The sequence below is a fragment of the Spea bombifrons genome, chromosome 8, assembly GCF_027358695.1.
Source record: "Spea bombifrons isolate aSpeBom1 chromosome 8, aSpeBom1.2.pri, whole genome shotgun sequence".
NCBI lineage: Eukaryota > Metazoa > Chordata > Amphibia > Anura > Pelobatidae > Spea > Spea bombifrons.
In genome coordinates, this window is record NC_071094.1 from 37228875 (window position 1) to 37245492 (window position 16618).

Here is a 16618-nt window from a genome sequence, read left to right on the forward strand (position 1 = left end):
TAACTTGACACACACACACCAATCCGATGCCGCACCAGTACCCTTATAGCATCACCTTGCTTGTCATGTTCATTGGTTATGGTGACGTTCTTATAAGTAGAAGGCGAAAATCGCTTGTCAGTCACTCTCGCATCTGCAGTGAGCTCTGGGCAGCGCATGGAGATGCACACCAGCCTGTCCAACATTTAATTACCGTAGTTTCGGACTCCCTACTGCTAGTCAGCAGAGTGAGTGGAGAATGTCACGTATGCCCTCTGACAACGTGACGAGCATGGATGACGACAAAAAACACACCACAGTAGATGTCCTTGTGCTGTTCTCTATCTGCGTCGGTGCATCACTATTTTATTTAAAGATCATGTTCTCCTTAAGAAAAACAAATAATAATAATCTGCTGATGACATTTCCAGATGTACATTACACATGACTATAGTCAGTATCACCCAAACATAATTACCAGTTTTGGATAAATTATGGGGATGCAGACACAAATTGACCTTTTCAGAATTTCGCTACCAAGTTGAGACAGCACAGATGTCTGACACGCACTGCGGATCTGGTGATCCATTTGCCACTTTTAGTTATTCTCTGTAATTCAACAAAATAGTATGTTTAACTTTTTTTTGTCTTCAGTATCTCAAGTATCACACACCCTTGCGTATAATTTCCATGAATAATTTATGTTGTAAGTAAATGAAACTGCATGCTTATTCTTCTTTGATAAAAACGTAACAAATTCAGGAAGTATGTGGTGGGCAAAAGAACAGCAAGCATTGGACATAAAGAGTGTGCAAAGTAAATGTATGTCAATACGATCATTGAAAAATAATCATTGAAAGATACTCTAAAGGGCCGACTTTAAAAGGAGGAGCATAAAAGACTGCACTCTATTCAGCAAGTTGGGGTAAGGGTAATAAAGACATTCATTGTGGCATACAGGGCATAGTAACGATGTGAAAAAAATCAATGGTGCAATCAAATTGCTTGTAAGAGACCTTTAAGCCTTCAACTTCTCGGGTTGTACACTCAGAAGGCCTGTAGCAGAGTTAGATCTTCATGGTCCCTTAGAGAAGAGAAGAACCACAGGAACCCCACTGTGGGCATTTCCAGTGCAAATGTAACCAAAAGAACACTAAAAACCCAATTTAAAATAAAACACACTCCTCTAACCAACGTGGTCCACATCAGAGCTCACATTTACAGTTGGGGAGACCAGGAGATTGCTACAGGTGCAAAATACATACAAAAAGATACAGGACTAGCTCAGCTGAGAAAGCACAATATTTACATAACTGCCCTACAGCAAATATGCTCTCTAGTCTCATACCTCGTTCTATGCATTTCTCCTTTTGGGAGCGGATTGTGGTCTCCCCAACTGTACGGTGACACAAGATGTTGACCTCCTAGCTGTCCTTCAGAATTTTCTCTAAGATCACATGATTCAGTCATGATTTTTTTTTGCCTGAATGTCTTGCGAGTTGATGTTATGTGATTTTTCTGCGGTTGTTAGCAGCATTGTGTAGGTTGGTAACTGCCCTTGGAGCCTGATGTTTGCACGTTTTTAGTTTTCTCTTATTAAATGTGCCCTGACATATGATTGTTAAAGGGACATGCATTTTTTTAATGCCCACCATGGTTTGGTCTGATATGACAAAGAAAAAGTTCCCCTGGGGTTGGTGGGCTGTGCCTTTTGGCTGCCATCTCCCCTTAGAGATATCAGTGGCTCCCTCTGTCAGGAGAGACCCTACACAAGATGACCCTTCGCTTTGACCATGGAGGGAGGGGGCTGTATATTCCCTGTGGTGAGTGCAACAGTAGAAGATTGGGGAACTGGTATCTACTGTGGCTCTACCTTTTGGAGCATCTGTCCCCTTTGAACAACGCACCGAAAGCATGATGCAACGCTGGGCTTACAAAAAATAAGTAAAGCAAAAACAAAATAAACTTTCTCTCCATCCTCCATCTTCCATGCAAATCTCTGGGAAGATAACTCAAGAAGATTTGTGGGAAAGACACTTACTCACCATGGCGTCTTTCAGTGTGTTTTCCACTGGAAAAGGACGCCGTTAGAATAAATGTCGCAAAGTCTTTATCTCCATAATTCCATGTGGGCAACATCTGTAACTGCAGAGACCCTTAACACGCAACGCTATCTGTTTCTTGTCTAGCCGTCACCATCCCCTAAAGCTATTACCATAACAAAGAGTGCCTAAGTAACACTGCTGGCTATATTTAATTGTATCCTGCAGGTTGTGGTGGGCATAAACTAGCAACTATTTCCTTCATAGAGAGTATAGCAAGCAAAAAATACATTTAAGGCAAAGTGACCAAGTTCAAAAATCTGTACTCAATCTCAAACTTCCCGACTGTCCAATGGAACTCACTACATTATACGTATCCATAATCCCAGCCTCCTAGATATGCAAATAGTCCATTAAAAGGAGGAATACCATGAGTCTGGTCCATATAGTACCTCCCTACGAGGTCTATCTGTGTTCACTGGATGAGGCTACCATTCAGCATGCGTTGATATTGGGGCTGTGTCACCATGGAAAAGCATTTGTTGCCAACCCAGACTGGGCTAAATGTCACTGAAAGTCACTATTGACGCCTGATTCTCCCATATAACAATTTTATTTGGTTTTATTGGACTGTGACTCCAATCATTTTCAGCCAGGCTCTGGCTGAGGGTATTGCAGTGTGCAGTAGTCCGACAGCTGGAAAGCAACACTTGTTCTTTTCTGACACTGCATTTATTACATTTCAGCCTCGTAAAATGATTTTCTCTGAAGTGTCTTGGGGGAACCTCTGAAACTCCTTTACCTTTCCTTCAGTACACCTAAACTAAACTTTGATTAGAAAGTAACTATAAGCCACTTTGAATTAGATTACGCTTTGGATGATTTGCTTTTAAAACAATCTCTTAGTAAGGATCTAATGGCCTAATCATTTATGAATTTCACTTTGATCAACAAGTTAGGTTTTATTTTTGTTCAATAATAATACACATCTCTGATGTGTTATAAATTATGCATAAACCCAACGGAGATCAAAAGCTTTGTTTTACCTTCTACCAAAAATGCTTATATCCTTAGCCAGAACTATGAATGCAAATAACATCTTGGGTTTATGAAAAACAATTTATTCTATGTACGGCGAAGATATATATATATATTTTTTTTTTTATATAAAACTCAAAGAATAAATTAAGTCGTCCTGATTTATCGCTGCAAATATTTTTGAATAATTATACAGAACTTTTTATAAAAGCTAATAAGTAAATTAGGGAAACATGATTAACTTTAGCAATGAAGGGTACCATAAACTATAGTAAAAAAAAAAAAAAAAAAAAAAAAAAAAAAAAAAAAAAAAAAAAAAAAAAAGTAGATTTTTTTTTTAATAGGAAGAAATTCTGATTTACTAAATTAATATGTTTTTGGTAGAAAAAAAGTATTTACTGCTAATTTATCAGTGATATTCCTGCATTTAGCAATCATTAGATGTAATTAGTTTCAGGTTACTTTTGGAAATGTGACTTCATTGTTCCATTAACAATTAAAGGATGCAATTATACTCTAATTTACTAGGAAGCAACTCGTTCCTTCAACCGTTTATGCCTCAAAAGGGTTAAATCCAGCGCTAAACTCCATTTTCCCTTTTTTTAGGATCTTTTGTTAAATAGCTTATGAAATAGAGAGACCAAAATCATTAGCTCTTACTCTAATTTAGAGCCATCAAGGTTAAAAAGGGTATGCCGGTCATTAGGGCTGCAAATGATTCCATGTATGAACTGCGAACAATGAGGTCCATCAATAAACGCTTCCCAGTCTAATGGCCCTAACATAGTTAATCCAATGATGGCATAATGAGCCACTGTTCAGCTGTGTGATAGAAAGCACTCTGGTTACATTTCGGTCTTCCGTTATATAAATAGGTTTACCTATTAATCACGTTCTTTGATATTCCTTTAAAATTAATTTGCCATTCATTACGGAGTATTATATTTTTCACGTTGAGCTAGCGGTTCCAAGATGCATTCTAGGTACGATACTTTTAGTAGAACGTTCTCTTTCACTCTGAGCATTCTATTGACATCTGGGCTTGTTGATGAGGCATTAGGTTTCCCTACTGCTATATAGCACAGTACTGGGAAACCGGAGAGTATTTACCCGTATTTACCCGTACGACACCGAAAATATAAGCGTTTGTTACTAATTGGCCGGTAATCAGTGGACTATTTCACACATTCTGTCTAAATTTAACCCTTTCAGAACAGGAGTGTGCAAAGCCGTGTCTAACCAAGTGTATTTCACTCTTCCAGCAGTGCTATGACTTGGACGCGAGGAGCAGAGGACATTTATTTTATGGTTTCCTTGGTTTTTGAGCTCTTGTCGCCATTTATTGGGGGGGGGGTCGAGCCAAAGTTTCCTGTGGTTTACCTTTTTTTTTTTTTTTTGTTTTTTTTTGTTTTGCGTCTGTGCACAATGACACAGAGAGGTTTATGGATAAATGGAAGAAATAAATGGATATATTTGATGAGCCTTCTCCTTATAGTTTGTGAGTGCACAATTTATTTCTTTTCATAATAATACAGGTTTACACTATATGCTTTTTTCTGCTTTATCCCCTTTTTTATGTATTTCCACCTCTTTTGGTGGGTTTTCTAGTTTTGAGTAGCTAAGGAATACAAAAGAGTCAGCTGTGATACGTTAAGGGAGATTTGCATACAAGTACACAATTGCGATGTGGCAATTTATCCCGTGGTGGCGACAATAATTAATTGTAGACGAACATAGAAACCCGTGTCTGCATTTTGTATGTTGGCTTTGGGGAGTTCTCCAGTTCCATAAACCAGGCTTGGTCCAGTTCATCTGATCTGTAGCACTAGCCCAGCTACTCCTTAAGTCAATGTAGGCTTCATTATACTTCCATTCGAAACGCAATTTAGAAACCATGCCTCAAACGGGTTTTATTCAAAGAGCACGAAAGGAAATGTCCATTGATTATATATTATAAATTCAACTTTTGTGACATCATAAAAATTGCAAATAATAAGATATCTTGCACCGTCCTTTATTTAATTTGCAGTATCTCATTCCCATAAAAGCTCATTTTTTACAATTACAATTCTGCCACATAAAACATTTTATTCATGCACATGAATCAGAATTGTTTTTCCCAGTTGAATGATTCATTTTCCCTTTTAAAAAATTAATACTATGTTACCATAATGATCCAATACTTTATTCCCTTATAAATTGCCCTTTCATCAGCTAGTTGTTTTGCTTCTGTGTTGTCAAATAATAATAATACCAATTTGATTTTTTTTGCCATTTAATTAATCATACAGGGGCCCTATACAGATCAAAAGCCCGTGTTTTAGTTGTTAAGTAAAAGACCTCTAATCCTTTGCCAAATGGGTGTCTGTCATCGTCTCATTTACATGAAAAAGCAATAAGTTTGTTCAAAAGCTTTTAACTTCATCTACGTTGTTTAGAATCAGGAGTAAAGTGTTTCTGAAAAGTTTTATACTCAGCTTCGCTCGTAAAGGTATTTTATATGAAACCTCTTTCCCAAGACTAAACGCGGCTGAGCTGTGATCTCCAGGCTGATTATAAAATAATAAGACGCTGTCACTGTTTCTATTACTTGTAGGCGCTGAAGACTAGCTACGTTTTTACACCCAGAGCCAAAGTGGGGACTTCCATTAGCTGGAACACCCGCCCTCGATTTACTATCCATTTGCGGCTAAGTTTAAGGTCATAGAAGCAGAACCATAGGTTCCAGGCGTCTAGGACAGGGTCACAATTCACACTGACACCACAGTTGCTTTTGGATGTGGAAGGTGGTGCCATATTGTTCTCTTCACCTTGGGCTACCATAGAAGTTATGGCCTTCCATAGGAGTACCAAGACCTTACCGTTCCAAATAAATGATAAAAGGTGATTCAAAAATGGCAGACTAGATAAGACAATTGGTAGTTTTCCATTGCCATTATCTATGTAAATTCATACTGGCAACAATGTTCTCTGGCCTAGGACAGCTGATCCATTGGGGCAGAAGCACCTCTGTTGGGGGACAGCCAGTAGGCCAGAAACATGGAAGACATCTGATCTCATTGACCAGCCAAAATAGCTTCAACGGGATGCTGTAACTGGTGCAGCAAATAAATAAATAGCTGATCCTTCTTCTTTTTCTCCCATTCTGCTCTGGAAGGACGAGATTTTAATGAATACCATAGTTTGCTATTTTTTTGGCAGCCAAAAAAAAATCATTTTGTATCCGAACTTGTAAGAATATATATATATAAGCTGTACAAAATTCCAGTACTAATTTCTGAAGACTTGAAGACTCCTTACTGTTTTCAAAAAATGATAAAGACATTCTTGGCTGCTTTACTCTGTCCATTGACCTTTACCATCCCTCTGTGAAGAAGATTCTGCCTTGTGAAGATAAGACCTCCGCTAAGACCTTTGTGCTTTTAATATGTGTTCTAAAGCACCAAGCGGCGCAGACTGAGCCATGGAAATTGGCTGGATTCGCCAAACAGCTTAGTGAAACTGTGACATGTTTTCTGAAGGTGCGTGAAGTCACACTTTAATGTTTTCTTGTCAATTTACCCTTTTTCTATTCAAGAAATATACAGCGTGAGTTAGGCTAAAGTACATGGTTGAGACGGATGCCAAATAATTTCATAGGAACATCTGTTGCCCCTTGTTAGCTGTTTATACCCCACCTCACTGACCTAATTCCTGTTGCATTGTTTACGGCCATTCAGGAATTAGATACCTTTCCAGTGTAGTCATGAAAAATCATGGCTTTTGGCAAACATTGGCATAACAGGAAGTCCAAAGTGGGGCAGGAAGATGTCTTCCCATGGGCCGCGCATGGATGGTGAAGCATCGACCATGGCCTATTGCACCACATGCCCCTTCATAGAGTGCATAGAGAGCTGGAGAAAATGATTCTAGAGACCACCAGGAACGGACCACCTCCAGACAGGCTTGTAACGAATTGTTGGATTTGACCTCTTTCACTTCATCTTACTTTTTCCTCTTCTAGTTTTTCCATTTCTTTATTCAAATAGGAACATGCGCATTGCACATCGGTACAAAGGCTACTTGCCTCTCATCACACTCAGTAACTCACAATGCGTATAAGCATTGTGAGAGTGATACTGACTTCATAAATTACCCATCACAGAGGCCTTTTTCAGATATTTTCTGACCTTAAATTGCTTTTTTTTTGTTTTTTTGTTTTTTTGTTATGTTCAAGTGTTTAGAATAAAAGGTGATACCCAGCGTAGCTTCTACAAGTATATACAATGATCTTCATTTTGTGTGTAAAGATCAATGTACGTCCCACTGGCTTCAATGTATTTATCTGAAGGTTCAGTATCAATGGTGAAATTGTGCCTCCCATCTGCGTTAGAGGATATATAGCTGGGAATCGGATCGGTAGTAGAATAATTTGATGTCTAGCTACCGGAAAAGCAGGACTTAACAACGTAAACTCACACCGTACACAACTAAAGAACGTTTAGCCTACTGTATATTGAAGCAGATGTTGGTTTGCTCCAGGAGACACAGGAACATCTACACATCATAAGAGATGTTGTTCTATACCAGCCAAAGCGCGTCTTGTATGAGTACTTGATGAAAATGCACCCATTTTCATAGACGATGTTGCTTCTGTAAATTGGTTCAATCGTACATTTGCTACAGCACTGAAAAATACTAGTATTCCATTTCTTGCGCTCAAAGCAAATGGAAAAAAATACTTTCCATCTTCTATTAAGTCAATCACTGGACCAGCTGAATTTATTCATTAGGCTGAGATAATTTACATAATGTAAACTCTATTCTACGACAGAATAGGCCAAAAAATTATCGGTGATGAAAAGATGACAAAGGTAATACCAAGGCCACAGTGGATCACCCCGCATGATATGCAGCCGTTTCCCTCTGTGGCTGAAGTCAGTCTTCTTGGTCCTCCTCTGAAGAGCGGAACCACTTAAATCTTTAAGATGAGGCGGTGATCAAAAGATCGTCCCAGCTCTTCAACCAAAACAAATTGCATCCTCATGGACCCTGCTTTACTGTGGCATTGCCAATGCAAACAATGTATGAAATAATCAATGCATTCAATGACACAAAGGCACAAAAACACAACAGCCATAAAAAAGCAGAAAAAAGTGGTGTTTGGCTTTATAAAAATGTCATCTTCGCCAGCTGGCCAAAAAGTCAACACCAAAAAGCAAAGTCTTCAAAGAGCCAGCTCCGCAATGGCACTTCCAGTGTGTGCGATCCACAAACGCCGCACATGCACAAAGAAAACAAAATAAATGAAAGGAAGGAAATGGTGAGCTTACTGGCCCTATTAATTGTGAGTACTCATGTCAGAACTCTCACAGCGATTGGGCTGGACTTGAACTGGGGACTCCAAAACAGTTTCTTGCAAACCAAGCCTTTAAGATAGTAGATAAAAGAAAAACAACAGTAACAAACAATATTTTCAAGTTTGCCTATATATTTATTGAAAACTCTCTATCCAATACCCACTTCACCAGATTTAGGCGAGTTGACGTTCAAAAATCACTTAAATCTATACTCTCAGTTTGGCTGATGTGAGCCTAAAAATCTAAAGCTGCATTTTGTGAACGTTCCCGTTAGTTATTGGGTTATATATCCTACCGCTGTTTGTGAATCATAAACGTGCTTAAAAGCATCCATCAGAAACGGATGAAAAAGACATAAATTATTTTTTACTTTGCTTGCAACTCATTTGCATTTTCCTACCCACAATCCCTTTTCTCAAACAAGAGTGGTGCCAATTAGATAGTCTGAGTAGCTTGTAGAAGTTCAGACCTACTCTTGGGTATTCTGTCACTGCTTAGAGCAAAAATGAAATAAAATTGATCTTAAAGACCCGATGCCATCTGTAGCGTTGTATAAAACAGTAGCACTTTTTGTGATTTTCCAGGGACAAATTAGGAATACACGTGGATAAAAATAGCTGATGCTGTTTGCCATGGGAATGCAGCTGTCAGTAAAGCAATTAACATTTGCATTATGGATCACAACTTTTCTGGAACAGCAGAATTAGTGGATAGCAATGCAGAAATGTTCCTTTTATACATAACAGATGTGGGGGAATTTAAAGTACGATGCGTAGGTTATCAAGAGGATGAAAGGAGTGAACGGGAAAAGGAAACGTAACAATATACACGTGTAAGCGGGGAAGACAAAGCGCTCGGAATCATGCATTTCACATGCTAAGCATCCATATTATCATAAAGGTAAAGGAAAGCCAACGGTTTGGTGATCCCAACATGCATCAGGCCAGCTCGTCAGAAACTTCCTTGGATGCAGTCCCACTATTTAATGTAATTAAAAAAATGTATCGGAAAATTCTGCTTCAATCACAGGTTACTATTTGTGAATCTACAGCAGTATCCAGTATATTATAAACGTGAGAGCAGGGCTATCTTGATATTAGCTCTTTATAACAACCGGTAGATGCCAAAACACGAGCTCTGAATAGTGAAGAGTTCAGACTTCTTGGTAAATGTTTTTTCATTTTTTTTTTTTTTTTTTTTTTATAGCTGTTTGGAAGCAAAACACATACAAAAGCATTTTCTGCTATTTCTTTGAAACAACCAGCTGTTAAATGAACCTTCCCATTCATCATCAATGACAAAAAGTCACGGGGAGCTCGCCCACTCTGACAAGTTTTAAGGGAAAAGGAGGGGAAAAAAAAGTCCAGTGGGAATCATTGATCTATCTTCTCCTGTCCCGCAGGGGATCGCATTGTCTGTAGTGAGAAGTTAAACTTCTGCATGATATTTTCTTTTCACCTTATGATTTCTATCAGCTGCAACCGCTTCTGAAATATAACAACTTGGACATTTAATGTGTATAAAAAGATCTGGCCAAACTATTCTAACATATTCCGTCTCCTTTTTCCCCCCATAACTTTTTCCTTCAAGTGTATCCTAAGTGGCATTTTGTACTATTCAAAAGTAATGATGCTTACCACCCTTTCCCGTTGACCCCTTAGGTGTTCCTCTACTGTAGTCCACCAGATCCTTAGCTGTCCCACCACCTACTCCATCATCTCATCAGCTCTTTCTCCACCGTACTCCATAATCCTTTCATCCATTCCTCCACCCTACTTCACCATCTTCATAAGTCTTCGTCTACCCTACTGCAGCAGCAACTTAGGTTCCCCATCTACTGAATGCAGTCAGCGACTACTTATTTGTCCAACTAACTCTTGGAGAGTCTTCTATCATCAGATATTTTTTCACCATCATTTTCCATCAACTACCCTTTCACAATATTTACCTCCTTCCCCTGTGAGCCATTTTTTTTCCATTGCAGCATTGTTTTTTGTTTGACCGCATGACTTCAGTGCGTACCTATTTACAGTTAGTGTTCTTTGGTATATTATTATTATTACTGTAGACACTTTAAGTACTTTTACCTTTTTTCTTAAGTACTTTCTGTAAGTACCTTTACACCCCCTCCTGTCTCCGATGCAAATAATTGCTTCAGTGAAGAATTTACGTATGAGGCGGTATCAAATGCTAGTTTTATTCGTGGATCGATTTTTGGTTTTGTTGATAATGATTTTTTTCTCCAGTTACAAGGCTAGGAGGAGTATATTGAGACTTCATAAATAAATGATAATAATTATTATGGGTTATGATCAGCAGAAGGAAAGTGAGCATCCATCAAATGGTCAGAGGCTTTGATGTGATGTAAGGGAGTTTTAATGTACCGAGAGGTGGGTAGATATGTGGAACAGCATCCCGGCAGAGGTGGTAGAGGCTAATACAGAGGGAATTTAAGAGTGTATAAGGCAGGCAAAGGCTGACCTGAATACGAGACAAGACCAAGGACCAAATGCCTTTTGAGGTTTTTACAACAGACAAGATGGACTGAGTGGTTCTTATCTGCTGCCAGATTTTTTTTTATTTTTTTTAAAAAAAGGAGATGTTTTTAAGTTAAGAGGAGCAGAAACATTTAATATATTATTAGACACAGGAAGAACATTAACAGTGAATACTTAAGGGTTTGAAGTAAGAGATTCAAAGCCAACACCAAAAGTGATATTTAATTATCAATGCGGTAATTGGTTCTAGAGATTGTTACTTTATAAATTACTCATAAACTCTCATTTTTCTCACTTTATTTTAATAATATCATGAAGTTGCAAACATTTAATTTCTGCAAGCGATATAGCCCTGTGACGAGTGGCATATTACCATCCTGTAAGTGCCAAAGCCATGGTGAAAACGTGCTATTTTCATCTATTTCCAGGTGGATAATTGCACAGATACTTATTTCCAGATTTCAGCCCATGGCTTTGGACTATAATATCTTCATCAAAATCAAATTATTCATGGTTTACAGTACATAAATAATTAAAAACATAGGGGAACAGTGGGGTTTCTAGCAAAATTTCTAATTAAAAAAAGGAATTAAAAAAAAACCTCTTCGGTACCAGAAGTCCGCGCACTGTACATTTACAATACATTCAAGAAACGAAGTGTGTGTTAAATAAAAGTTCTTAATAAAACGAAAATTCGTAACTATGTTATTGATGTAGATAGGTAATCTAGATCGTAAGCTCATCTGTTATTTCTGTATGTCATCTTGTTATGTTATATACTACTTGTCCTGTCTATAGAACTGCGGAATCTGATAGTTCACCTCTTGACAAGTATAAGTAGATGAGTGGCAGAGATACAATGCCAAGGAGTCCAAATATCAAAGTACGGCCACCTTTAGGTTCGCCAAATATTGGGAAAAGAGTGCAGGTTAGGGTTGACCAAGTTTGGGTGCCTCCTAATGCCCGTAGACAGTTTTGAGTGTTGCTACTGTGTTTTTTTCGGGAATGTTGATGAAAATTAATATATAGCTGTATTGGTCCAAGAGAAGATGGAGTCTTTAGCTGAAGGTGATACCATTTATTGGGACTACAAAGAAAAAGCTCTGATGTTCCTAAAGCTCATGTTACTCTACATATTTTCCAGTGTCGGTCCAATGAAAGATATTGCCTTCGGCTTAAGACTATGTGTTCTAGAATGTTGCCAATCAGACCTTAGAAGCAGAAACGTCTCAGATCATTCAGAAAAGGCTGTTGGCAAGATACAAAACTAACAGTCCACAAAAAAGGCTCTAAAAGAATCCCTCTCCAACTGGGAGAATTACACATGCCTACTGAGAAGAGAAAACGTCTAACATCTACCTGAGCAATGCAGGAAGAAGGTAGATCGTTTGGACCTCCTGCGATAAGGGAGAACAAGACTAAGAAATACTCATAAAAGTCTACAAAAGTACAACTAGAGAAAATAAGACATGAAAGTATTGAAACATAATAAAACATATAGAATTAATAACAAAGGAAACATACCTACTACATGTTTTCCCTGCCGCCAGCGACAAACTCGCCATCGTGCTGTGTCCAGGCTTGGTGTTTATGATACATTATAAGGGGTTATTACCGCTTAATGATCTCGAGTGGGAAAGGTTATAAATGATTATGTTTAACCTTACAAATTTATAAAATATCTTACTACAACACATAATTAAGTTATTACATAATAATTATACTAATTGCGTTTGCGATGTTACTCTTTAATTAGAAGGAATCCTTGTTTTGACCTTGAGATCATTATAAATGCTTCTACATGCCGAACATATGTTCTTCAGATGTATACAAATACAGTGCTGTGCAAAAGTTTTAGGCAGGTATGGAAAAAATGCTTTCAAAGACAGAAATGCTAATGGTTTATTATTTGCGTACATACCTTAATCCAATCCGTGTCACTTTAAATACGTTTAAATGTAACAAAGTTTATGTTTCCATTGAAATACGACAAATAATGCAAAGAATACATCTACCTTATACAAAAAATTGTTTGCGTTAGAAGTAACAGGACCAAGATATCATTTTCTCTTGATCCATACATGCGCTTCGTTTCTCTTAGCTCAATGCATATTGCAGATCATATCATTCTCTATTTTAACTTTTTTTAATTTAATTTATTCTCTTTTTTTCAGTTTCCGCGCAGAATCTGAAAAGCAGCATTGATGCCATGGAGCACCAGATCAAGAGACTGGAGAGTGATATCAAGAATTTCCCCAAAACAGACAACGTGAACGATAAGTTTGTTGATAAAATGACTATATCCTTTTTAACGTTACACGTCAGCCATTGTCACCGGTTAAATATTTATACAGCATGAAATTAACGGCTTTCGATCGCAATTTAAATTGTAACACAGGATAGTGTGCGTGTTGATAGAAGGTATACGTATATATACATATACATTAAATGGAGCACACTAATGAGCCCCTTCTTGAATGTCTTGAAGAAGACCACGCTGGGCATATTACATCAAAAGTTAACATTTTGTTCACAGGTTGTAAAAATGCAGTGTAACTGTTAATTGTATGTGTTAATTGTACGCTACACCATTCCCGCACATCTGTTTTTCCTTTTGCAGGTAGTGTCATTTTTTAATGTGGACATTTTTTAACCAATCCAGGCACATATACATCATCTGAATACATAAACCTGCAATAGTATAATATAATTGCATAGAATACTATATGATATAGGAATATTCATAAAGTATATATTAAATTGTGTTAAATTACCCAGAACTTCGTAATCATTTCTGGGAACATTCATGATAGATTACCCAGAGCTCCCTTTCTTTTGGTTTCATAAAGGGGCATGGCTAGGTGTGCAGAGGGGTTAGTCACAGAAGCCTTTAGTGGGTGGGGAATGGGAGGGAAGTGGGCAGGAAATAGGTGTGGCCAAACCTGGCCCGTGGAAAAAAGAAACTGTCCCGGAGGGCCTGGGAAGCAGGGCTTCACCTGGAGACTCGGTGTCACACCTGGAGAGTTTCTGGTTATATACATAATATTTAATTTGCCAAAATAAAGGTAAAGTAAAGATTGTGAAATATACATAGAATTTCATTGAGTGCGTGGTGCAGAATATCTTAACAGTTACAAATTATCATGCTTCCAATAATTATTTGTCTTGCTGTAGAAGAGTGGTTTTGGTCTTCACGTCCTGCTTAGCCATTACAACCCATTCGGGCTCTTTGTTTTTTTTTTACTAATATAGGGTTGAATGAGGTAGCACATTTAGAAAGTTCCCAGGTACATTCTCAGAAGGGCACATTAAACAAGGAGTGTGCAGATTCATTTTAAACATGGCATATAACTTTGTCTCGCGGAGACAGAGCTGGGGGATCCCTACTGCTGCATGTGATATTGATAAATAGCTACTCTGGCGCCTGGTGCTGTTAACTCTAGAGGCAAAAACACACTCTATGACTGCATGTTACTCCATCCCAGGACAGGAGGTGGAACCATCTATTATAGTGATTTCCTGATTGTTAATGCCAACATTATTAAAAAACGCACTCATCATTATATTGTTCTCACGCAGGAATGAATAGCATTCATTTTATTCACCGGATAGACGCTGTTAAACCCGTAGACGTAATATAAAAGATAATACTAATAATAATACTAATAATAATAATTAATAACCACTTAAGGACAATGGGCGGTCCCAAAACCCATTGAAAACAATGCATTTTGTCATTAAGGGGATAAAATCCCCAATCTATTAGTTATATCGCAGATACTAATATCTACATCCAACTAATACAAGCTAATGCGTGGGTTTGGTACCAAATGTTATCGTTATCACCATGGCAGATAATAGAAGGTACCTCCATATTGGGCTAAAAAGTCGCTTTTTAAACTTGCATCCGAGTCACTTTTGATGCATAACCACCTGTGGTATTATATATCTATATATATATATATATATATATATATATATATATATATATATAATACCTTTTTAACATCTGAAATATCTTGAATGTCTCTTCATATAAAAGAAATAATTCTGTTTTTTGATATTTGACTGATAAGACTTTTTTTCCTTTGCCTATATTTGCCTCCATTGTAATTCAAATTTCAAGGCTTCTAAACCACAAAATGACATTTGAATAGAACCGTGTGCATGACATTAAATTCTGACATCTTTGATGCTGGAAGTAAGAGCTATCTAACTACAGAAGTGACTTTTGACAGCCATGCAGGTATTAATGTCTGGGTCATGCACACCCCATGCATTATTTATCATTGCATATAAGCCAGCCGGAAAACCATCAGCCTTCGGTTGACGTGCAGTTCAGCCATCCTGTTCCGGCCCGTATTAGGCTTTAGCATCCAAACCTTATTTTTATTGAGTGTGTAGACACTGAAATTAGGCATGAAGCGTCATTAGGCCCCTGTTTGCTTTCTGCAGTCATTTTGCAGCAATTACATGTGGCTGATGCTACCTTGTGATTTACAGGCGGTGGCATTTCTCAGAGAAGAGGGTGAATATTCTTTGCTGTGAATGCACGACGGAGTGGGGTGGGAGGAGTGGGGTGGGGTGGGAGACCAGTGGCGCGCATGGGCCTTTTATGTAGATCCTCTGATCTCTCTTGACTGGCCCTATGTTGAAGCTCTCACTTTGCCTTCTCGCAAAGCAGTCATCACAAGGGGGCCTTTGTGAATAAGGCGGCGGGCGTCCACGTCTCCCACCCTGCCCACTTTTGGGACAGGCTACGCTAACTTTCTGTGATGGCCCTGTCCCTCCCTGCCTCGTGCGAGGGGGTTATTGCAATAACCTACAGACAGACCCCAGCCCAATGGCAGCAATAGGATTTAACATGATTACCCTGCAGTCCCCAATCGATGAACATTACGTATAAAAAAAAGTGGTGCAAAGTTTTACGAGTGGTCTAATCACCATAGCAACAAGTGGAATGGTCCTATGTGAAAGAGCACGCTCTTGGATTCTATGGTGGCACTTTTCACTTTTGTGTATGCTATGTATTGCTGTGTTAACGTATTATTTTTAATCATATAGAACCCATTCCATTTCTCCGCACAATGAAATCAGGCCAAAGGACTCTATAAAACCGGCGCTATGCAGCAGTCGGTTTATTTTCTGTTGTAAAACTACTTTCTTTGCTGTTGTTATATCTGGCAGATGTGTTCTGTCTCACTAACGATGGCCCCATAGGTCCCTCCATCTTTTGTGCCTTTGGCCATTGGTTGCCACACGTTACTGGTTGAGTGTAACGGTGTCGAGAGAGTATAGATTGTGAACCACTGACTGTCTGCATTGTTTGGTCGCCTGGCCTGGAGCCACGTTCGTTTGAAAGCAGCCTCTATTTGGCTAATATGCCTCGTGAAATGTGCTACCCACTTGTATGGCTGCCAATTGGCTCCTGGTCATCTAAACAATTCCAGCCATTTCTTCATTTTTAATGGCAAAGGGAGATTTAAAGGTCCATTTTGGCTGAAGCTACCCTCCGACACATTTTGGATATTTAAATTAAAACCTCAGCCAACTGAAGTCTTTAAATCTTCCACCATTATTTAAAACCGAGAACCAGAGTTTCTTTCGCCGTGATTAGATACCTTGACCACCTATGCTATAAAGATCGTGTTGACATTGAAAGGGTTAAGTTATCATTGGTATACTGCGTTTGTTTTTTACGTCTCTGCACGGGTAAAGGGTA

At 38.4% G+C, this 16618-nt stretch overlaps 1 protein-coding gene across 1 annotated transcript in view; it reads left to right on the plus strand.

Annotated features, from left to right (window-relative positions):
* Nucleotides 1-16618, plus strand: part of DIAPH2 (diaphanous related formin 2) — a 474990-nt gene that overhangs the window by 318223 nt on the left and 140149 nt on the right. Inside the window, exon 24 of the mRNA XM_053473147.1 lies at nucleotides 13071-13195. Within this exon, the coding sequence (XP_053329122.1) occupies nucleotides 13071-13195 (125 nt within the window). The remainder of the gene's footprint in view (nucleotides 1-13070; nucleotides 13196-16618) is intronic.